The sequence below is a fragment of the Dendrobates tinctorius genome, unplaced genomic scaffold, assembly GCF_039654945.1.
Source record: "Dendrobates tinctorius isolate UK_male_01 unplaced genomic scaffold, ASM3965494v1 ptg000019l, whole genome shotgun sequence".
Lineage (NCBI taxonomy): Eukaryota > Metazoa > Chordata > Amphibia > Anura > Dendrobatidae > Dendrobates > Dendrobates tinctorius.
Window position 1 is genome coordinate 28,435,952 of NW_027361687.1, and position 24,273 is coordinate 28,460,224.

At 44.5% G+C, this 24,273-nt stretch overlaps 1 protein-coding gene across 5 annotated transcripts in view; it reads right to left on the bottom strand.

Moving 5' to 3' along the window:
* Window positions 1-4,586: 4,586 nt before the first annotated feature.
* TEDC1 (tubulin epsilon and delta complex 1) overlaps window positions 4,587-24,273 on the bottom strand; it is a 115,330-nt gene continuing 95,643 nt past the window's right edge. For 4 of the 5 annotated variants that reach the window (XM_073566787.1, XM_073566786.1, XM_073566785.1 and 1 more), the window contains exons 7-8: window positions 21,883-22,080; window positions 4,587-4,960 (exon numbers count right to left, since the gene is read on the bottom strand). In XM_073566787.1, coding sequence (XP_073422888.1) covers window positions 4,622-4,960; window positions 21,883-22,080 — 537 coding nt within the window. In that variant the 3' untranslated portion in view covers window positions 4,587-4,621. The remainder of the gene's footprint in view (window positions 4,961-21,882; window positions 22,081-24,273) is intronic. The other variant, XM_073566788.1, reaches the window with a different exon arrangement.

Here is a 24,273-nt window from a genome sequence, read left to right on the forward strand (position 1 = left end):
GGGGAGGCTGCTATTTTTTGGCTGGGTGAAGGCCAATATCTATGGCCACTTCCCAGACAGAGAATACCAGCACCCAGCTATCTGCTTCAGCTTCACCGCTTGTCAAAAGTGGGGAGAACCCACGCAGTTTTTTAAAATTATTTATTGAAATAATTAAAAAATACGGCATGGGGACCCCTCTGTTTTTGATAACCAGCCAATATAAAACTGACAGCTGGGAGTTGCAGCCCGCAGCTCTCATGTGCTGGTTATCGAAAATAGAGGGGAACCCACGCCATTTTTAAAAAAATGTATTTAATTACTGCACAGGCGCTGTCTGATGAATACTCATCAGCCTTGTCTGATCTCACTGCTATCATTGAATGCAAGTGTAGAATTATGAGAGTAGCGCTCTCATCAGCAGATGCCTGTGACCGGCGTTAACAGCTGCTGGCTCACACGTGGAAAAAGCAGCGCTCTGACTGGTGGTGACAATTTTGCCGCCAATCAGAGCCAGTGTCTCCCACGCTGTCAAGCAGATGACATCGTCAGAAACAACGGATGTTCAGTTCCCCCATTCTTTTGAATGGGGTTCAAGTACAGGTACCGTTCTGGTACCCAAATCAAACTTTTTTTTTTAATGTTCGGCCGAACCCGAATATCCACAGGTTCGTCCATCTCTTGTAGACATCTTTTTTTTTTTTTAGAGCTGCCAGGTGACCATGAATAGTGCCCAAATAACAACAAATACGAACACCTACTGATAAAATAATCCAACAGTATTAAATTACATACAACATTTTTTATTCTTATAGCAAAATTAGACCAAACCAAACAATAAAATCATGTTGAAGACTAAAAACCTTTTTTTTTCTCTCGTGCAAAAAAAATGGTGACTTTGATATTTCTAGAAGCTCTTGCTATTTTATCAAAATGGGTGTAATATGTACATGGGTGGATATGCTAATAAAGTTAAAGACTTAAAATGTTAATCTCACTCCAGTAAGGGGGTGCAATCAATTTGCGTTTTCTGAGGCTGGTAACTGTGATGAACTTATCCTTTGCAGAAGAAGTAATCATTCTTCTTCCATTCCTGGGGTGATAATCATGACAGCCACTTTGATCATAGCGATTGATGGTTTTCATGACTTCAGTATACCTTCAAGTTTCTAGCATTTTCAGGATTAATCTTCCTAACTCCAAAAACGTACTGATAGGGAAGTTAGATTGTGAGCCCCAATGGGGTCAGCGGTGCTGATGTCTGTAAAGCACTGTGAAATATTATTGCGCTGTATATACAGTGCCTACAAGTAGTATTCAACCCCCTGCAGATTTAGCAGGTTTACACATTCGGAATTAACTTGGCATTGTGACATTTGGACTGTAGATCAGCCTGGAAGTGTGAAATGCACTGCAGCAAAAAAGAATGTTATTTCTTTGTTTAATTTTTTTTTAAATTGTGAAAAGTTTATTCAGGGGGTCATTTATTATTCAACCCCTCAAACCACCAGAATTCTGTTTGGTTCCCCTAAAGTATTAAGAAGTATTTCAGGCACAAAGAACAATGAGCTTCACATGTTTGGATTAATTATCTCTTTTTCCAGCCTTTTCTGACTATTTAAGACCCTCCCCAAACTTGTGAACAGCACTCATACATGGTCAACATGGGAAAGACAAAGGAGCATTCCAAGGCCATCAGAGACAAGATCGTGGAGGGTCACAAGGCTGGCAAGGGGTACAAAACCCTTTCCAAGGAGTTGGGCCTACCTGTCTCCACTGTTGGGAGCATCATCCGGAAGTGGAAGGCTTATGGAACTACTGTTAGCCTTCCACGGCCTGGACAGCCTTTGAAAGTTTCCTCCCGTGCCGAGGCCAGGCTTGTCCGAAGAGTCAAGGCTAACCCAAGGACAACAAGGCAGGAGCTCCGGGAAGATCTCATGGCAGTGGGGACATTGGTTTCAGTCAATACCATAAGTAACGTACTCCACCGCAATGGTCTCCGTTCCAGACGAGCCCGTAAGGTACCTTTACTTTCAAAGCGTCATGTCAAGGCTCGTCTACAGTTTGCTCATGATCACTTGGAGGACTCTGAGACAGACTGGTTCAAGGTTCTCTGGTCTGATGAGACCAAGATCGAGATCTTTGGTGCCAACCACACAAGTGACGTTTGGAGACTGGATGGCACTGCATACGACCCCAAGAATACCATCCCTACAGTCAAGCATGGTGGTGGCAGCATCATGCTGTGGGGCTGTTTCTCAGCCAAGGGGCCTGGCCATCTGGTCCGCATCCATGGGAAGATGGATAGCACGGCCTACCTGGAGATTTTGGCCAAGAACCTCCGCTCCTCCATCAAGGATCTTAAGATGGGTCATCATTTCATCTTTCAACAAGACAACGACCCAAAGCACACAGCCAAGAAAACCAAGGCCTGGTTCAAGAGGCAAAAAATCAAGGTGTTGGAGTGGCCTAGTCAGTCTCCTGACCTTAACCCAATTGAAAACTTGTGGAAGGAGCTCAAGATTAAAGTCCACATGAGACACCCAAAGAACCTAGATAACTTGGAGAAGATCTGCATGGAGGAGTGGGCCAAGATAACTCCAGAGACCTGTGCCGGCCTGATCAGGTCTTATAAAAGACGATTATTAGCTGTAATTGCAAACAAGGGTTATTCCACAAAATATTAAACCTAGGGGTTGAATAATAATTGACCCACACTTGTATGTTTAAAATTTATTAAAATTTAACTGAGCAACATAACTTTTTGGTTTGTAAGATTTATGCATCTGTTAAGAAATCCTGCTCTTGTGTGAAGTTTGAAGGCTCTAACTTAACATAAATAAATCAAAGTAATGATGGACTGTCATTCTCTTTGCTGAGTTAAGTGGTTCTTTTCATATTCTGGCTTAGAACAGTTGTGGAATAAGGTTCAGTACTGTATGAACTGTGTACCAATCATGCCTGTGAAAAACACACCTGATGGTAGCAAACACTCTGATCGTGTGATACCTCTACATTGGAAGCCATTCAAGGTGACTATCTGATTAAATTGCTTGAGAGAAGGCTAAGTGGGTGGAAAGCGGTCAGAGTAAAAGAGGTGTATTTGAGAAATCTAAGGCATAACACATATGGTTTGCTTCAGATGTGTTCTTTTGTGGCTTTGCTACCTTCAAACTGAATCTACAATGTACACTTTCTAACATGAACAGGTGTGTCTAAACTTTTGATCAGTACTATACTATCTGTAATATTACGCTGAATGTGTCCTTCTGTCCGAAGCTGGTATAGACTGCACCTGCGCAGTGTGGATGGAGTCAGAAGAACATACCATAGAAGAAAAAAAAGCAGGACAAAGGCACAGCTGTATGACCTCGAGTTAATGACGCTGCACACACATCAGGGAACACCGGTGCTACTTTCAAGGAAAATAGTCTGTATATCCATAGGGAAGAAAGTGGATAGGCACAATCCGTACGGTGATATGACCTGTTGAAGCGCAATGTAAGCGCGAAACGATCATCGTCTGTACTTGCTCCATGGTTTTGGCTGCCTGCTGTTGGTAACTTGATGCCACAATAAAGGATATTTTTGCATGGGACGGATTGTGCCTATCCACTTTCTTCTCTATGGAGTCAAAAGAACGCATCCAGCGTTAATATAGGTGACAGGGAAAAGGACGAGGATGGAGGAGGAGTGTGGCGCCAGATATCGCAGTATGCGTAGACACTGACTGCATACCACGTGCTCCAGTGCCATGAGGACATACCACGATCTCTGGTGAGGCAGTATCTGCAACAAAATGGCGACAGATAGCGCGATATCCACATGCACTGTCTTCGGCGCCATTTTATTTAAAAGTTTAATGCAGACGACGTGCTGTTTATTGTTTTTTTTGTTTGTATGTATGTATTGAACAACAGCAGAGCAGGCAAGATGGGGGAGCATATAATAGGACGGGATACCAGGCTAGGTGGAGCATATACCAGGACTAGCTATTGATCCTGTTGTACACAGGGACAAGGGGGGGGGCATTGTAATTGGTACATTTTGGTGCTATATTAAAGGGAATAATGCTATTAATCTGCAGATATGGGGTTCATCTCTATGTCAACAGCCTTATTATGCTTCCCGGCACCTGCATGCAGCGGGGAGACAAATGCTGGTGGGGAGAATAAAGTTCATTCTCTTCCCACTGCATTCGGCTGTGTGCCGGCAGCATAGTAAAGCTAACAGTGTTCTTTCTGGTGACAGGTTACCTTTAATTTTGTAGTACAATACTTCACTAAAATGGTGCTGGAGTCAGCGAGTGCGCATGCCGCATTATCCGACACCATTTTATTGAAGACACTGTATAAGCGAAGTCACAGACAAAGTCTGAAAAAAAGTTGGTGCCGGAAATGTATCAATAAAACTATTCACCAGTCGGGCATAGAACGCGTTCAATAGCTAGTTTATTTATATTCACTCCAGATGGGATTACAACGCAGCCATTCAGATGGTCGATAGTGAATGGGATTTATGGACTGCTCAAGACAACCCCAAAACAAAAAAAAAATACTTTAAAAAAAATCATGGCAGAGAATCACAAATTCACACATTCACACAAGTGACTATGCAATATATGACATCATTTATTATATAATTAACCTTTTCCTGGAGGAATACAAATGATACCTTCAAACTCTTCAGTAAGGTCATCCAACCATTTCCTGCACTGATCTTGGAGTCTGTGATACTCTGCTTCCATTTTATGTATTTCGGCTTGTAGGCGTTTCGTCACCTCCGTGACATGGACGACATTTGCAGAACAGTCCTTATTTGTAGATGTCTTAAGCTTGGCTTCCTTAAGGAGGAGTTGAAACGAGCCGTGGATATCTTTGGCTTCGGCACCCCGAGGTTTAATATGTTCCATTCTCTTTTTTACCTCTTGCTTTATTTTCATCAGTTCCTTTTCACCAAATTCTGTTTCTGTTTCTTTAATCTGTCAAGTACAGCACGGAGACAATACAGAAGAGCAAATTAAAAGTAATTATAACATAAAACTTGAAAACTATGGGCTTTATGCCATGAAAACATGGTAAACCTGCCTACGCCGACAGCATTGTAAGTACTCGAATGGAATGGAAATGATTAGTAACAGAGATCATCCGCTGGATAAACAAAATGTCATTTACACTTTCTGAATGTAAATCCTCTACACTTCAGGCTGGAGGTGCGCTGGTACCGATATACATTTCCGTAAAATCAGGAAATGTCAAGTCTTTTTATATAAACTGCATTGAAATACAGCATCTTTAAAATGGTATCCTTGCTCTTTTCTGGTCATTTTTTTTAGATGTTATCATCTCAAAACCTTCATCTATGTCTAATGTTTAGTTAATTAGGGGTGACCTGCTAATAGGGGGATGGCAGACCCATTGCCTATTGCTTTTCCTCAAAGGTTGTTCCCTTGTTTTTGCGATTGAGAAAAGCTGACCATACGCAAGATAAAGTCCACTAATTTGGCAGGGTTGACCAGCAATTTTATTTTATGGGGTCCTCCTGCCACTTCCCGAAATGGAAATGTCAAAGTAGAGGGATCAGGATGTTGACTTTCATTGTCAAGCATGCAAGCTTAGGGCAAAGTCATGAAAAAATGTTCACCAACTTAACCTTCTTAGATTAAAAGCTCTCTTCTTCGAGCCAAGGAAGGCAGAGATAGATAGAAAACAAGTAGGTGGGAAGGTGCATTTAAGTGTTTAGCCACACTGAGGGTATACCGAGCACCTTACTAGGTTTAAACAGTCATTGTGTGTGCTGACTGAGTTAATTTAAAGCTTAGGTAAGCTAGTGTTAAATTGGTGGATTCAAGGTCCCGAGGATCACAGTGATCACTCAAATCAAAGGGTAGAAGTGTTCAAGAACCTCTGAGGAGGCTTCATCAGGGGGTAAAAGTGCTTACAGTGTTAAGTTAATATACCACTGATGAAGCCAGACTAGCAGCGAAAAATGTCAAGATGCTTGTGTGTTAGGTTGCTAGCACAAGAAAAGTGGTGAGCAGTGCAGACACCCAAATCATAACTCTTCAAATTTCTACAATGGTTAAGAAATATAAATCTGAGTTAAACAGCAAACTCCCACATTTTTGTGATTGGGTATTGTGCGCATCACATTTATTTAAAATAATACCCTAGTCTTTTTTAGTAGTAGATATGGCGGAAGAAGCATATAAATTGTTCTGTCCATGCATCTCATATACTCTACCACCATTCTAGGATCTGAATCCTGTCTTTAATGAACAAGTGGTGTAAGAGATCAATAGAAAGTTCCCTTTCCTTTTAGGGATTAGTGTGAGTTTCAGGATTTGGATCTGCAAGACTGAACACTAATGGCCAGGGACGGCAAAATATCTACTGTAAATGTGATCTACTACATATCTGGGTATTGGGGGTCGGATACAATAGAAGCGCAAGTCTAATGGCCCCGTTACACGCTTCAATGTCCCAGCGATCCGACCAACGATCTGATGTGGATAGGATCGCTGTGACATAGTTAGCTGATCGCTGGTGAGCTGTCACATAGACCGACTCACCAGCCATCAGGACCAGCGAACAAGCTGGTATCCAAGGTAAACAGCGGGTAACTAAGAGCCGTGCGGCTCTCAGATACCTGCTGTTTACGTTGGATACCAGCTCCCACCGTCGCTGATCGTTGGTCTCTCGCTGTCACACGCAGCTGGCCAGTGGGAGACCAACAATCAAAAAATGGCCCAGGACATTCCTGCACGATCAGAGATACTCGGCGGGGGGGGTGGTCGCTGATGCGTGCCACACACAGCGATATCGCTGGGGAGATCGCTGTGGCGTCACAAAACCAGCGATCTCGCTCTGTGTGACGGGGCCTTAAGACTAAACAGGGCTAAGGACAATATATGCATGTAGTTTGCATGTTCTCCATGTGTTTCTGTGTTTTTTCTTTGGATGCGCAGGTTTCCAAAACATTCTGATAGGTGAATTTTTAATTTTTTGTGTCTTTTTCTCAATTCATTTTACCTTTTCATTATGCACGCTCATGCTCAGTGTCGGAAATATGTATTTGTGGAACACGAACATTAATTTGTTAATTTTAATATAAATTAGATTAATTTCGCCAATGATTTATAGACATTATTTTTAGCTGGCACGGTTTTAGAACGTTGCAGGTGCCAATCTGATTTTAGCGCAGTCATATTTATCAAAGATAAGGTAAATGTAAAAATAAACTGATCGTCTCACTGATACAAAATGCAACACACATAAAAAGTTTAAACATCTTAAAACAAGTGTCCAGTCCAGAATGGACCGTTATTGTGTGCCAAATTAAACAATAAAAGGGTAGTCCAGGAAGAAAATGGCGATTACCTATCATTAAGACAGTTCATCAACATCTGATCAGTGAAGTTCAGCATCTGGCAAACCCACCAGAGCACCAAACACTGTCGGTCTGGGTACTTCAGTTGCGCTGCTATATACGTAAATGGTAATGAGCGGTAGTGCTTTGGCTTTGTATACTATACACTTCTGCTAACCGCCAATCGGTGGGGGTTTCATAAATATTGTAGTCCTGGACAACCACTTGAAAGGGTAGAGTGGATGGACAGATGACGTTACCAGCTGTGCCAACTTCTTTCACTTAGACTAAGTTAAAAATATCCAATATGACTATAACTGGAAGTTGCCTTACAGGGCTTCTCCAAGAATGTAATAAAATGGCTCGTCACATAATTCAAATAACAGCCCGTCCTAGTCACGTGTCAGAACAAGCTGCAGTCAGAAGAAACTCAGCTCCCAGCCATGTCTCAACTGACAGAGGAGCTGTATTGTAAGCACATGTACCAGTGAGCTGCTGTGGAAGGGTTGTGACAGGAGAAAAAAAAAATATACATATTATTTCCCTCATTAGCTGACTGAGCACATAAATTTTTTTTTCTATAGTCTAAGTCCTCCATACTCAGTCAGCCGAGAAGAAGAAGAAAAGCGAGGTTAACATTAAAAAGAAACATTATCACCCTGGAAGGGAAAGACATGGGCAAAAAAGGGGGGGGGGGGGGGGACTCAATTGTAGTGTACAGATCAGGGAAAAATAGATCAGTATGCCTAATAGCCTGATTCACCACTCATATGAGTCGCGTAAATGTATATGCTGGCCAAGAGATTATCAATAAAGTGCATGTGCATACAGAATGTATCACCAATCATATATGAGTCCCATAATGTTGTCAACTAACAACAGTATGCCAGCACAAAATACATGTACACAAATAAATCATAATTAATGAGACTTACCCATGATAAAATGCAAGTGCAAAATCCCAGGGGTCAGCCCCTTCAGAAAGATTTAGCAGTCTCTGGAGTTGTGGTACACTGTTCTACTGACAAGGGCACAAATATGGCCTTCATGGAAGAGTCACCAGAAGAAAACCTCTACTGCGTGCTCATCGGGGCTGTGGAGTCGGAGCCCATTTTGGTGGAGTCGGTGTCATGGAAATTGAGGAGTCGGAGGTTTGGCTTACCGACTCCACAGCCCTGGTCCTCATCATAAAACGCAGCATCAGATGTATGCTACATAACATTTAAACAACCTGATGCATTTTGGTGACAAGTCCTGTGGACCGATGCGGTTGAAATAGAACTTGTTGGTCACAATGATCAAAAGTATGTGTGGAGAAAAAGGGCACAAAAATTCAGGAAAAGAACATCTCACCAATCATTAAGCATGGGGGTGGATTAATCATGCTTTAGGGTTGTATTGCAGCCAATGGCACAGGGAACATTTCACAGGTAGAGGTAAGAATGGATTTAATGACATTTCAACAAATTCTTGATGCAAACATAACACCATCTGTAAAGAAGCTAGTTGAAAAGAGGATGGCTTCCACAAATGGATAATGATCTTAAACACAAGGCAGAATCCACAATAGATGACCTCAAAAGGCGAAGCTGAAGAAGTTGAAAGCCTTTGTAAATTGTACAAAAAGTGTTTACAAACTGTGATACAAGAGGGGGTGCTACTAGGTATTAATCATGCAGGGTGCCCAAAATTTTGCATAGGCCCATTTTCCTTTTTGTAATTTTTAAAATGCAGATGACGAAAAAATATATATATTTTACCCTAATATATATATATATGTACTTCAGCTCAAAATACTATTACACTAACAAATAACTTTATACCATAGCTACTTGGCATTTAGAATTAAAATATTGGTGTATTTATATTTGAGCTGGTTTTCCTGAAGGTCTCTCGAGTATTCAGGAGGTTCAGTTAGCGCATGTGTCCCTTTAGCAGCATTTTTGTATTTTACTATTATTGTTATTATTTTTGGTGTGCTTTTCTAATATGTCATAATAAAGAGATTATGGTTATTTTTTAATTTATGGATCTCTTAATGTTTGGGGGAAAACTTTCACTTCGTATGGGACAAACCTGGTAATAGGTTACCTTTAAAGGGATTGCACCAAGTTTAGAAGTTATCCCTTATCATCAGCCATTTTCACAAGTCATATTGAGAATAAATTTAGCAAAAGTTGTACATGCGTGACCTCTGTGCACTGCTCTCTTTAAAGCCCCGCTCTTTGGACTGATGTGGATCCTAGCAATTGAAAAGTTATCCACTATCATGTGGTGGATAGGAGAGAACTCCCAAATTTGGTACAACCTCTTTAAATACAGCTATTGGGTCCAGGACTAGTGTTGAGCGATACCGTTCGATACCCAAAAATATCGTATCGGATGGTATCGCCCGATCCAAAAAGAATATCGGATATCGCCGATTCCGATACCGGAAGTCCCATTCAAGTCAATGGGACTTCCGGTATCGGAATTTAAAAAAGCCCTTTATTTCCTTGTTGGCTAATTCTACGTAATTGAAAACAAATAAGAGTCATGTAGAATGTATTGTGGGAGGTGGAGGAGACATTAAAGGCATAGTGGTTTATTCAAATCACATGGCATAGCATTAATTCCAATTTTTTTTTTCAAGACGTTCGGAGTTAAAAAGATATTGACTATGTTAACTTTTTTATATTTTGTCAGATATGTATGTTTCACAACTTCCATCCTCTTCACCTTCTTTTGTACTTCTCCCACACTTTCTCCTTCATGATCCTCAGCAGTAGCATTTTTTTCATCAACTTTTTCTTCACCTTATTCATCTTCACCTTCTTCCCATTAATTTTTTTTTTCCATTCTTCATATTCTTCTTATTCAGCTATTATTAATTTTCATATGCTATTTCTTCATCTTCTTCCTATTCTTCTTTTTCTTCATTTTCTTATGGTGACAGGCATTCCTGTAGTACTTATCTATAAAAGTTATAAGATTACACCTTACGTTCTGCCTGTCACAAAAGATTTACAACAGGATTTGTCCGCGTTCAGTTTGGCCTGCAGCAGCAGGCATTTTCCAGGGGCACCACGAGGAGGAACGGACTCAACCCCATTTACTGCTTAGTCGTCTTCTGCTTATATTTTGATTTCTTCTATGCTGATTTTTAGTCTTATGCTTAATGTTCTTCTGCTTTCTGTTCTTCTGCTTTTGCTTCTTCTGCTTCTTGTTCTTCTGTCTTTTGTTCTGTATCTTGGTGGTTGTCTTCATGTTCTTTGTCCTCTTGGTCTTATTATTTAGGGTCATATTTCTGGTCTTCTTTGGTCTGGTCATCAGGGTCGTCGTCATGGAGATCAATAAGGATTACCAAAGACAATTTCAAAAAGCTTGATCTTGGAAATGTAGCAGAAGGTACAAGAAGGCTGAGAAACTGGCGAGAACCAGCTGACAGTACTGGAACCCCTAGTGGCAGCAGAAGGAACAATAGCCAATGGCACTACTGAGGAACAGCTGACGGTGCTGGACCCCGGTTACTATGCAGGAGGTACCTGTGCTAGAAACCACTACCAAGGACCAGCTGACGGTGCTGGACCTCGGATACCGAGATGGAGGCACCTAGGCCAAAGGCTCTGGCGAGAACCAGCAGACAGTGCTGGAACCCGGATGGGTAGCAGAAGGAACAAGAGCCAATGGCACTACCGAGGACCAACTGACGGTGATGGACCACGGTTACTAAGCAGAAGGTACCTGTGCTAAAAAGCACTACCAAGGACCAGCTGACGGTGCTGGACTTCGGATACCGAGATGGAGGCACCTAGGCCAAAGGCTCTGGCGAGAACCAGCTGACAGTGCTGGCACCCGGATGGGTAGCAGAAGGAACAAGAGCCAATGGCACTACCGAGGACCAACTGACGGTGCTGGACCACGGTTACTAAGCAGAAGGTACCTGTGCTAAAAAGCACTACCAAGGACCAGCTGACGGTGCTGGACCTCGGATACCAAGATGGAGGACCCTAGGCCAAAGGCTCTGGCGAGAACCAGCTGACAGTGCTGGCACCCGGATGGGTAGCAGAAGGAACAAGAGCCAATGGCACTACCAAGGACCAACTGATGGGGCTGGACCACGGTTACTAAGCAGAAGGTACCTGTGCTAAAAAGCACTACCAAGGACCAGCTGACGGTGCTGGACCTCGGATACCGAGATGGAGGCACCTAGACCAAAGGCTCTGGCGAGAACCAGCTGACAGTGCTGGCACCCGGATGGGTAGCAGAAGGAACAAGAGCCAATGGCACTACCGAGGACCGACTGACGGGGCTGGACCACGGTTACTAAGCAGAAGGTACCTGTGCTAAAAAGCACTACCAAGGACCAGCTGACGGTGCTGAACCTCGGATACCGAGATGGAGGAGGCACCTAGGCCAAAGGCTCTGGTGAGAACCAGCTGACAGTGCTGGAACCCGGGTGGGTAGCAGAAGGTACCCATCCAAAGCAAAGTAGCCAGGCCGCAAGCCGGCCGCAGTTACCGAAACCCACAGTCCTACAGGGGGGTCCATGTCCCATTGGCACTACGGATCCAGCCTTCAGTGCCAGTTCCCGCAGCCCACATAGGAGTCACCTAAACTGCAGGCACCGTAGAGTCGGCTAACCCGGCCGCAAGATGACAGGACAACGGATTGGTGGCATAGTGACCTTGACACTACCCGGAAACAGGTGGCGTGCTGGAACCAGGCTGGGCAACAGGGAGTACCCGTGCCAAAGACACTGCCGAGCACCAACTGGCGTTGTTGGAACCCAGGGACAATCATGGTGAAGGCCGAGGCCTACTTGGTGGTAGTTTTAGATTGTTTGTAGGCTACAACAGACTGTCAACGTGCTCCAATTAGGCATCTGTCTCCACTCTGTTTCCAGGATTTCACGTGACCACCAACACCGCCAGTTTATGCGTACAGCAGCCGTCTGCCCAATCCACACGTGTTCCTGTGTTACTGGGGTTCTGTATTGTCAGCAGATCCCCTGATGTGTGTCTGCCACTGTCTCCTGCTCTGTCCACATTCCCACCGCTTGCAGTGGGAAGGTGGACAGCGCAGGAGACAGTGCCGGACACACATTGGGGGATCAGCTCACGTAACAGAACACCAGGAACACAGGAACAAGTGTGGAATGCGTGGACGGCAACTGTGAGCAGGAACTGGCGGTGTTGGAGGTCAGGGGAAATACTAGAGACAGAGGCCAAATCAGAGAATGTTTAAATCTGAAGTAGTTACAATTTGGAGGCAGCAGCAGTTTGCCCTACACACAGCAGGGGATCAGTAGACGTTACCGACCCCCACTTTCACATGAACGAGTGTTTTTTTCTGTGTGGACAGCACTTCAGAGCACCAACTGGCGTTGTTGGAGCCCAGGGACAATTATGGTGTAGGCCGAGGCCTACTAGGAGCCAGGTGTAAATCGGAGGTATTTTGACTTTGGAGGCAGCAGGAGAGTTTGCCGTACACACAGCAGGGGATCAGCAGACGTTACCGAACCCCACTTTCACATGAACAAGTGTGTTTTTCTGTGTGGACAGCACTTCCGAGCAACAACTGACGATGTTGGAGCCCAGGGATAGTCATTTTGTAGGCTGAGGCCTACTTGGAGGCAGTTTAAGATAAGACGTTGTTAGAATTTGGAGGCAGCAGGAGAGTTTGCCGTACACACAGCAGGGGATCAGCAGACGTTACCGAGCCCCACTTTCACATGAACAAGTGTGTTTTTCTGTGTGGACAGCACTTCCGAGCACCAACTGGCATTGTTGGAGCACAGGGACAATTATGGTGTAGGCCGAGGCCTACTTGGTGGCAGTTTTATATTGTTTGTAGACTACAACAGACTGTCAACGTGCTCCAATTAGGTATCTGTCTCCACTCTGTTTCCAGGATTTCACGTGACCACCAACACCGCCAGTTTATGCGTACAGCAGCCGTCTGCCCAATCCACACGTGTTCCTGTGTTACTGGGGTTCTGTATTGTCAGCAGATCCCCTGATGTGTGTCTGCCACTGTCTCCTGCTCTGTCCACATTCCCTCCGCTTGCAGTGGGAAGGTGGACAGCGCAGGAGACAGTGCCGAACACACATTGGGGGATCTGCTCACGTAACAGAACACCAGGAACACTGGAACAAGTGTGGAATGCGTGGATGGCAACTGTGAGCAGGAACTGGCGGTGTTGGAGGTCAGGGGAAATACTAGTGAGAGTGGAGACAGAGGCCAAATCAGAGAATGTTTAAATCTGAAGTAGTTACAATTTGGAGGCAGCAGCAGTTTGCCCTCCACACAGCAGGGGATCAGCTGACATTACTGACCCCCCACTTACACATGAGCGAGTGTTTTGCCTGTGCGTACAGCACTTCTGAGCACCAACTGGCGGTGTCGGAGCCCAGGGAAAATCAGGTAGTAGCCCGAGGCCTACTTGGAGCCAGGTGTAAATCTGAGGTTGTTTGACTGTGGAGGGAGCAGGACACTTTGCCATACACACAGCAGGGGATCAGCTGACGTTACCGAACCCCACTTACACATGAGCGAGTGTTTTGTCTGTGCGTACAGCACTTCTGAGCACCAACTGGCGGTGTCGGAGCCCAGGGAAAATCAGGTAGTAGGCTGAGGCCTACTTGGTGGCAGTTTTCGATTGTTTCTAGACTACTACTAACTGTCAACGTACTCCAATTAGGCCTCTGTCTTCACTCTGTTTCGAGTATTTCCTCTGGCTTCCAACCACGCCAGTTGCTGCTCTGAAATGACGTCTGCACAACCCACACTTGCTCCTGTGTTACTGGGGTTCTGTAACAGCAGCTTCTCCCTAGAGGTGAGTCAGACAATGTCTCCTGCTCTGTCCACTTTTCCACTACAAGTAGTGGGAATGTAGACAAAGCAGGAGACATTGCCGGACTCACCTCTGGAGATGAGCAGATGTTACAGGACCCAGGTAACACATGAACAAGTGTGGATTGTGCAGACGGCACTTGAGAGCAGAAACAGGCGGTGTTGTAGGCCGGAGGAAATACTCAAAACAGAGTGGAGACAGAGGGCAAATCAGAGAACATATTAAATCAGAGGTAGTCAGAAGTTGTAGGCAGCAGGAGAGTTTGCCGTACACACAGCAGGGGATCAGCTGACGTTACCGAACCCCACTTACACATGAGCGGGTGTTTTGTCTGTGTGGACAGCACTTCTGAGCAACAACGGGCGTTGCTGTAGCCCAGAAAATAAAGTTCAGGTCATAGAAACATGAACACAACAGGAGACCTGGATCCTGTTGCCAGCCAATTATTTATTCTGGAAGAGGACTGGCAAATTCAGGTGAGATCCAGGCCTTGTTCCTTTTCAGAAAAGTAAGCCGGTCAACATTATCGGCGGATAGTCGCGTGCGACGGTCTGTTACCACACCACCTGCAGCACTAAAGACACGTTCCGATAATACACTGGCAGCAGGGCAAGCCAGCACCTCCAATGCATACTGGCTAAGCTCTGGCCATGTATCCAGCTTAGAGACCCAATACTTGAACGGGGAAGAGCCGTCTGGGAGTACACTAACAGGGCAAGACAAGTAGTCTGTCACCATCTGACGGAAACGTTGCCTCCTGCTGTCTGGAGCCGTCTGTGATGGTGTAGCCGTTTGTGGCGGTCCCACAAAACTTTTCCACATTTGGGCCATACTGGCCTTGCCTTGTCCTGCGGCACTGCCTCTGCTACCTCTTTGTGCAGAGCTTCCTCCACTGCCTCTACCCACATGGCTGCTTTGAAAAGCACTGCCAGCAACACTTGCGGGGGGAATTGAGAACATGATGGCCTGCACAAGTGTTTCTTGGTACTCCCGCATTTTACGCTCCCGGTTCAACTGTGGTATGAGGCTTTGTAAGTTGTCCTGGTAGCGAGGATCTAGGAGGGTGTACACCCAATAATCAGCCGTGTGGAGAAGGTTGGCGATGTGGAGGTCATTTAACAAGCACTGCAGCATGAAATCAACCATGTGCTGCAGACTGCCAACTGGACCGGAAACGCTGTCCCCAGCTTGAGGCAGCATCTCAGCATCACCCCACCCTCGCTGTACACACTGACTACTAGAGCCTTGTGTACCTCCCTCCTCTGGAGAGATGTGTTCCTTCTCCTCCATTGACTCCTCGTCATCCTTCTCACTAAGTGTCCCCTGCCTGGGCCTTTGTGTGGAGGCACGTTGCGCAGACTTGCCAGAAGCAGATGGCATTTCTGACTCCTCATCCTCGACCTCTTCAAAAACCTCCTCACTTAGTGCTTGTAAGGTTTTTTGAAGCAGACAGATAAGTGGGACAGTCATGCTGACTAGTGCATCATCCGCACTGGCCATCCGCGTGGAGTCATCGAAGGCACGCAAAACTTGGCAGATGTCCCTCATAGTGGCCCACTCAGTGGTGCTGAAGTGTGTCCGGCGCACAGTGCGACTTGTTTGCGCCTGATGCAGCTGGTACTCCATTACTGCTGCCTGCTGCTCACACAACCGCTCCAACATATGTAACATTGAATTCCACCTGGTGGGGAGGTCACATATGATGCGATGTTCTGGCAGGCGGAATCGTCGTTGCAGAGATGCAATGCGCGATCTTGCCATGCTGGAACGCCGCAAGTGAGCACACTCTAGGCGAACCTTGTGCAGCAGTGCATCAAGATCCGGATAGTCCCTCAGAAAGCTCTGCACGACCAAATTGAGCACGAGTGCCAGACATGGTATATGAGTGAGGTTGCCTAGGCCCAGAGCTGCTACTAGATTTCGGCCATTGTCACTCACTACCAAACCTGGCTGGAGATTCGCTGGCACAAACCACACATCGCTCTCCTGCTTGATGGCATTCCAGAGCTCCTGTGCTGTGTGGCTCCAATTCCCCAAAGAAATTAATTTAAGGATGGCCTGTTGACGTTTGGCCACACCTGTGCTCATATCTGGCCTAACAGGCTCATGCAGTGCTGATTCCGAGGAACTAGAGTAGGAGGAGGACTCAATATGTACAGACTGCATTCCAGAAATCCTTGGAGTTGGCAGAATACGTACAGAGCCACTCTCCAGATCTGTACCCGGCTCCACAACATTGACCCAATGGGCAGTGAGGGAAAGGTATCGTCCCTGTCCATGGCTACTGGTCCACGCATCGGTGGTCAGGTGGACCTTGCTACTGACGGCGTTTAGTAGCGCATTTTTAATTTTTCCCTCCACATGCTTTTTGCAGGGCAGGGACAGCTTGCCTGCTGAAATAAAAGCGGCTGGGCACATTGTATTGTGGAACTGCCAATGACATCAAGTTCCGGAAGGTGTCAGTCTCCACCAGCCTGAATGACAGCATCTCAAGGGCCAGTAGTTTGGCAATGCCGGCATTCAGAGCCAGTGCTCGGGGATGGTTTGCCGAGTATGGCCGCTTTTTCTCCCATGCCTGTGCTACCGATTGCTGGTGACTGGCCTGGGAGTGTGCTGATGACTGAGAACGTGGTTCAGTGGGTGGAATTTCACTGGGTCTCTGGACAACAGTGGCAGTGGTTCTTCCATGGCGTTCCAGTGAGGAAGCCGAACCAGCTGTGTGTGAGCTGGAGGAAGAGGCCCCAACACGAGCTGAAGAGGTGGTAGGTGCTGCTGAAGGTTGGCCTACATCTTCAGTGTATCTGTGTAACTCCACCTCGTGCTTGGTACGCACATGTTTCCACATATTTGTGGTATTGAGGTTGCTCACATTTTTCCCTCGTTTAACTTTCTGATGACACAGCTTGCATTTGACAAAGCAAATGTCATCTGCAACTGTGTCAAAAAAAGACCATGCACTGCAAGTCCTGGGAGCGCCCGTTTTCTGTTTTGGAAGAGGATTGCTCCTCACGGGTGCCAAAGTGGAGGCTACAGGTAACCAAGTCTGCCCCCGCCCTCTCCCTCCTCTTTTGGCCGTTCGGGGAATCTCTTCCTCAGAGCTGCTCCCACCACCTTCCTGTGGCTGACGCCATGATGGGTCAAGGACCTCATCATCTCCACTCCCCTCTTCAAGCACCGGCTGGTCCTGGGTTGTCTCGCCAGCACCGTACGCACCAGAAATTGGCAACGGAGTCTCATCATCATCAGACGAGCACTGAGGTGTGCTGACAATAGGCACTGGCCCACCCGCCTCTTCAGATTCAGAGGGACAAAGCAGTTGCACATCACTGCATACTCCCTCTTCTTCACGCTCTAGAATGCTGCTTGGCTGGCCACCTTTTTCCAAGCCAACAGATTCTGATAACAGAAGTAAAGATTGAGATGGCTCCTGTCCAGGGCTCTCAGACTGCCTGGGCAATTTGGCAGGTGGTGAAGAGACAGATGGTTGCTCTTCAGTGCTCTGGCCCTGGGAGGATGCGGAAGTCATTGAAGTGGATGCGTTAGCTGCCATCCATCCGACAACGGCTTCAATTTGTTCGTCACGCAGCAGTGGGGTACGGCGAGGTCCTACAAAGCTGCGCATGAAGGACTGTTGCCTGGTAAAAGTGGGGGATGCCGGGTCACTGGTGGCCGCAGCAGACTGATAAAGATAGGCAGAAAAGTAAAAAAGGGGTGGCTTAGTGTTCTTATTCCTGAACACCTGCTAACCAGTATAAGAAACACTAATTTGGCTAAGAGTGTGTGTACTACACTTTAATATGATCTAATGTGGCCTACACTACTCTAAAGTGGAGTGTTTGGTGAACTTTATTTCCTCTTTTTTTTGGGGGGGGGGGGGGGGGGGAGAAAAGGATGTGACCAAAGTTTGAAAGCTATAGTATCACAAACTTTTTGGAGCGATTACAATGCAGGAAGCTAACCTACAATGCAATTGATGAGGCTCCAAAAAATAGGGTGATACTAGTCTGGCTGGCCCTGAAGGGCACAAGCCAGCAAAAAGGCTCCTCTATCTAATCCTATATAGTGTTTGCAACCAACCAATGACAATGGATGCGGATGGAAGCACACTAATATAGGAGCAAAAACCTGGACAAATTAGCTGCAAAAAAAGGACTATGTATGAGGCAGTGACGCACGCTGAGCGGACTACAACCAGCAGTGGCTGTAGAACACACTGCAACGTGAGCTGCACTCACACACAGAGAGACCTATTAGACAGCCAAAAACAGTGCAGAGAAATGGGCTATAGCACTGAAAGGCTGCTGAAAGGCTCCGCTGTCCACTCCTTTAGTGTTTGCAACCAACGTATATGGATACGTATGGAAACACACTATACAGGAGAAAAAAAAACGGCAATAAAAGAAAAATGTGTATGAGGCAGAGACACACGCTGGGCGGCCTACAAGCAGACGTGCCTGCAGGACACACTACACAGCGTGGGTCTGCACTCACACAGCCCTTGCAGATAGCTATTAAAACAGCGCTGCTGGGCTACAAAAATGCTACAGTGGTGGATTATGTAGCCTGGGTAGAGCAATAGATATGTTTGATGATCGCTATTTCTAACTGTCCCTCACAGTCTTCAACAGCAGCCTGTCCCTAACTGAATTCACAGCAGAGTAAACCCGAAATGGCGGCTGCTGCGGTTTTTATAGTGCATCATGACATCATTTCAGCAGCCAATCACAGCCATGCCAGTAGTTAACATGCCTACATGCCTAACAGGATGTGCCCACACTTCTGAGGATCCCCTTTGGCTGAATCAAATCGAGCGGGCTCCTAGCATTATGGGAACTTCCGATTCCGGTATTCGATATGAAAAAAGTATCGGAACTAAGTATCGGAATTCCGATACAGCGAATATCGGCCGATACCTGATACTTGCGGTATCGGAATGCTAAACACTATCCAGGACACAAATCTGACCAAGGACAACATCTGTCTGGAGTTTTTAAGATCACCCTACACTAATGATGAAAACGAATACAGATTGTGAGCCTGAATGGGGACAACATGTGATGGACATGTATTGTGGAATATCTAAACTTTGGCCGATAGATGAGAGACCTTTACCGGAGACTATCTATTGTGTCAAACATTCTTAAAAGAGAATATGTGAATTGGGTTTTCTAAACTTGAAAATGTACTTCAAGCAGCACCTTAAAATTCACAGTAGTACCTTCAGTTTTATGGTTTATTGATTGCGGTGATGTGATTAGAAGATTAGAAAGATTTCACAATAACCGTCACAAAAGGGTTTTAGGACGCCAGCCAAAAATGTCACATAGAATTCATCATATTTTATACATTAAGAAGGTAGATCTCGGATGGTATTGTCATCCTACAACCCAAGCCAGGTTTTAGTTGGATAAATCCTGTGCATGTTGGAGAAGATGTAGAAAAAGACTCAGAATGAACAGAGATCCAATCGTTTCGGGATGAAATTCTACATATAGCATACAGTCTTGTAACAAAAAAAAAAAAAAAAAAAAGGTTCTATGCTAGGATTACCATCATTATTATCACTACTTTTAAATTCCAGCAGTAAATTCAATTTTCATCCATCATCACAGTAACCCCACGATACAGACTGGGCAATTTTTTTTCCTACGATCCTTTTAGAGCGCCATACATTTGTTATTGTTCTTACGATATAGCCGAAAGTGGTATGTAGTTAAAATATAACGTTTAATATAATCACTTAAAATAACATATAGATATATACAATTAAAATAATGTCCTTCAGGACGTAAAGTACAAGGACAAAATAGTACCTATATAGGGATATCGCAGAGGACTAGGGTTTAACGTTCCATATTTTACACGAGGCAAACAAAACCTATTGTGCCAATCATTTGATATGTGTACCATTTACATTTTTCTGTAAAGGGAGCGGTGTGAAGACTTGGTTGTATATGGTGAGAGGTAGTTTTTATTGCTACCGGTTATAGAGTAGGTGAATAAAAATACAATATCACTGCACAACTGTAAGCCTCATCATCAATATCTAATATATCATCTTCTAATTCTGTCTGTCTGTAACGGAAATCCCGGCCGGGCGCGACCAATCAGCTACAGGCGCAGTTCGGCCGCGAATTGATGCAGAATTCGAACGACGCACGCCAACGCCGCGGGTCATCTCCTGCCGCACGGAGGTCAGCGGCGACGCAGCCGGGAGATGACCAGCGCAGCGCTCAATGTGCGGATTGTACCCAGGGTCCGGAGGAGAGGAGACTCTCCTCCAGGCCCTGGGTACCATAAACCTGTGAAAAATAGAATTCAAATAAAAAATAGTGATATACTCACCTTCCGACGGCCCCCGGACTCTTTCCCTCCTCTCACCACGCGCTCGGCATCTTCCGGTCCCAGTAATGCTTTGCTCAAAAAGACCGCTGATGACGTTGCGCTCTCGCAAGAGTGACTTCATCTCCGGTCCTTCGCGCTAAGCATTACTGGGACCGGAAGATGCCGGGAGCGTGGAGAGGAGATCGGGGGCCGTCGGAAGGTAAGAATAACCTTTTTTTAAATTTTTTTTTTTTTATATTCTATCTTTTACTATTGATGCTGCATAGGCAGCATAAATATTAAAAAGCTGATCACAATTGTCAAACACTATGCTCGACAAGTGTGACCAACCTGTCAATCACATTCCAAGCGATCCTTCAAATCACTTGGAATGCGCTTGAATTCCGCACAACACGTTTTCCATGGCAAAACGCATGCGTTTTTCCCACGACGGGAATTGCGGAAATGCTGCGGAAATTTCTGCAGCATTTCTGCAACGTGGGTGCTTAAGCCCACCCGATGCGTTAGAATCAGGCCACCATCTAGTCGAAAATAATCACATTAGCCAAGAGTGAATGTCTACAGGAAAACAAAATGATCTCTATGGGTTCACCTGTAGAAGCGCAATAGCGCGAAACGGCCGTCGTCACCTGTTCACTCCCCCCCCCCCCATTCTCCCGGCGAAGATGTTTTAACCGTTATGTAATAAAGTGTGGACTTTGAAGATTGGTGAGTGCCGCCTCCTTTTCTTTTACCAAGATTTGCAAACAAATATACGGTATATTACTTTAACATTTATAATTTATATACTTTTTATACATACGGTAATTGCCAACTTCTTCATTTTTACTGTATTTTTCAATCTCCATAGTGAATTTGAACCCAACATTGATCGCTTGTTGTTTTTTTTTAATACTGACATATATTAGTAGTATTGCAGAATCTAGAAAAAATGATGATCTGCTGTGAAGTTCAGCCTGTAGCCGTGAAGAAGGCTTTCAGTTGCCATTGTGAGCCACTTGCACCTCTTGAAAAAAACTGCAGAGGGGCTGTTGGGTGCTGGAACAGGCAAATAAATTAATCGCTCTACTCAAATGCCGATGTGAGAGGCTGACAGCCGTACTAAGTGCTTAAACAACAGAGACTGGAACTAGCCATTAAAGGTAGGTGCTGGCAGTACAACACCTGCTGCGAGTGAATAGAGAATGGTTTAGCCTTTTATTATAGAAATGTCTCAAAAAAAAAAAAAATATTACCTTTAATACCTGGAATTCCAACTAAAAACTGAAAAAAAAACCCCATCAACTATCCTTCAATAAAAACACAAGTAAAAACTTATCAGCTGGTTTCCAAACATTTGCTATGTAAGCTCATACCTGTTCTTGTGATGACTTCCAGAGTACCGCGCGTATATGGAGCTGATCTTGTGTGTCACGTAAACACTTGCCTAACTCTTTTATATCCGTGGGTATATATGGGGGTACAGAGCTACTTGTGACAAATGTGCACACAGTGTCCATGTTTGGAATGGAGATGCCATGCCCACCATCACTTGTGGACTCTAAGACAGTGTCCTAAAAAGTGATAAAAATAATAATGTCACTGACATTTGTGGCACATTAACATAAAAATAATAAAAATGTGTGCCTAATCATATTTTATATTTTAATAGTTTTTTTCATTGTTGACTTTTTATGATTTCAATGTTTTTTAGGTTTACCAAAATATCTCCGATGTACGTTTCTAAATAAATAGTGATTTAGTGTGCAAGAACGCTGAGGAAACTGGGATTGGTGGCTGCTTCATAGCATAGGTCCCGCCCTTTCACCTAAGTCCCACCCATCAGCCATTCAAACACATTGTGTGTCCTAGTGCAGAAAGCAGAAGGGGGGAGGCTCCTGCTGCAGACAGCTGCACTACAGCTAAACACAGGATTTTCTACTACAGATAGTACAAGTTGACCCAGTACAGCGCTTTGGCAGTAATCTGTGGCCACTGGATCAGAGCCCTGCTGGCATCTATGGCTCTGCTTTTGATTACCTGGCCAAATAAAAAAAAAAAAAAAAAAAAAAAAGCTGTGGATGATGTCAGGTAGGAGGTGGTTCTTGGGGCTCCTATCAAGTGGCCACAGATCACAGGTCTGCAAAATAAAATTTTTCAAGAGCCGTTTTGGTTATTCCACGTAATCTTTATGTTTTTGAGTGCGCTGAATTCGAAAATGACCTCCGTTTTGTCATAGGACATCACGTTTTCTGACAATTTAAATAACTATGTTAAATAAGACAATACCGCAAAATAAGTGAAAATAGACTCATAAAATTAATTTTTTATTACAAATGTTTCATGAAAATCATTTTTTTAACTTAACTGCAATGAGCTCACTAACACACTAAAATCGATTCTTCTTCCCTGTGAGGCTTCTCTTGGTACATTTACGCTTATGAGTAGCATCTGTAATGTCTCTCTGAAGCGTCCAACAGTAGTCTGCCATCATTGTAATGCTCCATCTTCCCTGGTATCTTCTTTCCATCTCTTTAACCCCTTCATGACCCAGCCTATTTTGACCTTAATGACCTGGCCATTTTTTGCAATTCTGACCAGTGTCCCTTCATGAGGTAATAACTCAGGAACGCTTCAACGCATCCCAGCGATTCTGAAATTGTTTTTTCGTGACATATTGGGCTTCATGTTAGTGGTAAATTTAGGTCGATAATTTTTGCGTTTATTTGTGAAAAAAATCAGAGATTTGGCGAAAATTTAGCAATTTTCAGATTTTGAATTGTTATTGTTAAACCAGGTTATGTGACACAAAATAGTTAATAAATAACATTTCCCACATGTGTACTTTACATCAGCACAATTTTGGAAACAAATTTTTTTTTGTTAGGAAGTTATAAGGGTTAAAAGTTGACCAGCGATTTCTCATTTTTACAACAAAATTTACAAAACCATTTTTTTTAGGGACCACCTCACATTTGAAGTCACTTTGAGGGGTCTATATGGCAAAAAATACCCAAAAGTGACACCATTCTAAAAACTGCACCCCTCAAGCTACTCAAAACTACATTCAAGAAGATTATTAACCCTTCAGGTGCTTCACAGGAACTAAAGCAACGTGGAAGGAAAAAATGGACATTTTAATTTTTCCAACACAAATTTTCTTTTAGCATCAATTTTTTCATTTTCACATGGGCAACAGGATAAAATGTATCCTAAAATTTGTTGGGCAATTTCTCCTGAGTACAACGATACCTCATATGTGGTCATAAATCACTGTTTGGGCGCACGGCAGCGCTCAGAAGGGAAGGAGCGCCATTTGACTTTTTGAATGGAAAATATGCTGGAATATTTAGCGCTTGCCATGTCGCATTTGGAGAGTCCCTGTGTGCCTAAACACTGGAGCTTCCCCACAAGTGACCCCATTTTGAAAACTAGACCCCCCAAGGAACTTATCTAGATGCATAGTGATCACGTGAACCCCCAGGTGCTTCACAAATTGATCCGTAAAAAAAAAAAAAGTACTTTTTTTTCACAAAAATTATCTTTTAGCCTCAGTTTTTTTATTTTCACATGGGCAACAGGATAAAGTGGATCCCAAAATTTGTTGGGCAATTTCTCCTGAGCACACCAATACCTCATATGTGGTCATAAACCACTGTTTGGGTGCACGGCAGGGCCCGGAAGGGAAGGAGCACCATTTGACTTTTTGAATGGAAAATTAGCTCCAATCGTTAGCGGACACCATGTCGCGTTTGGAGAGCTCCTGT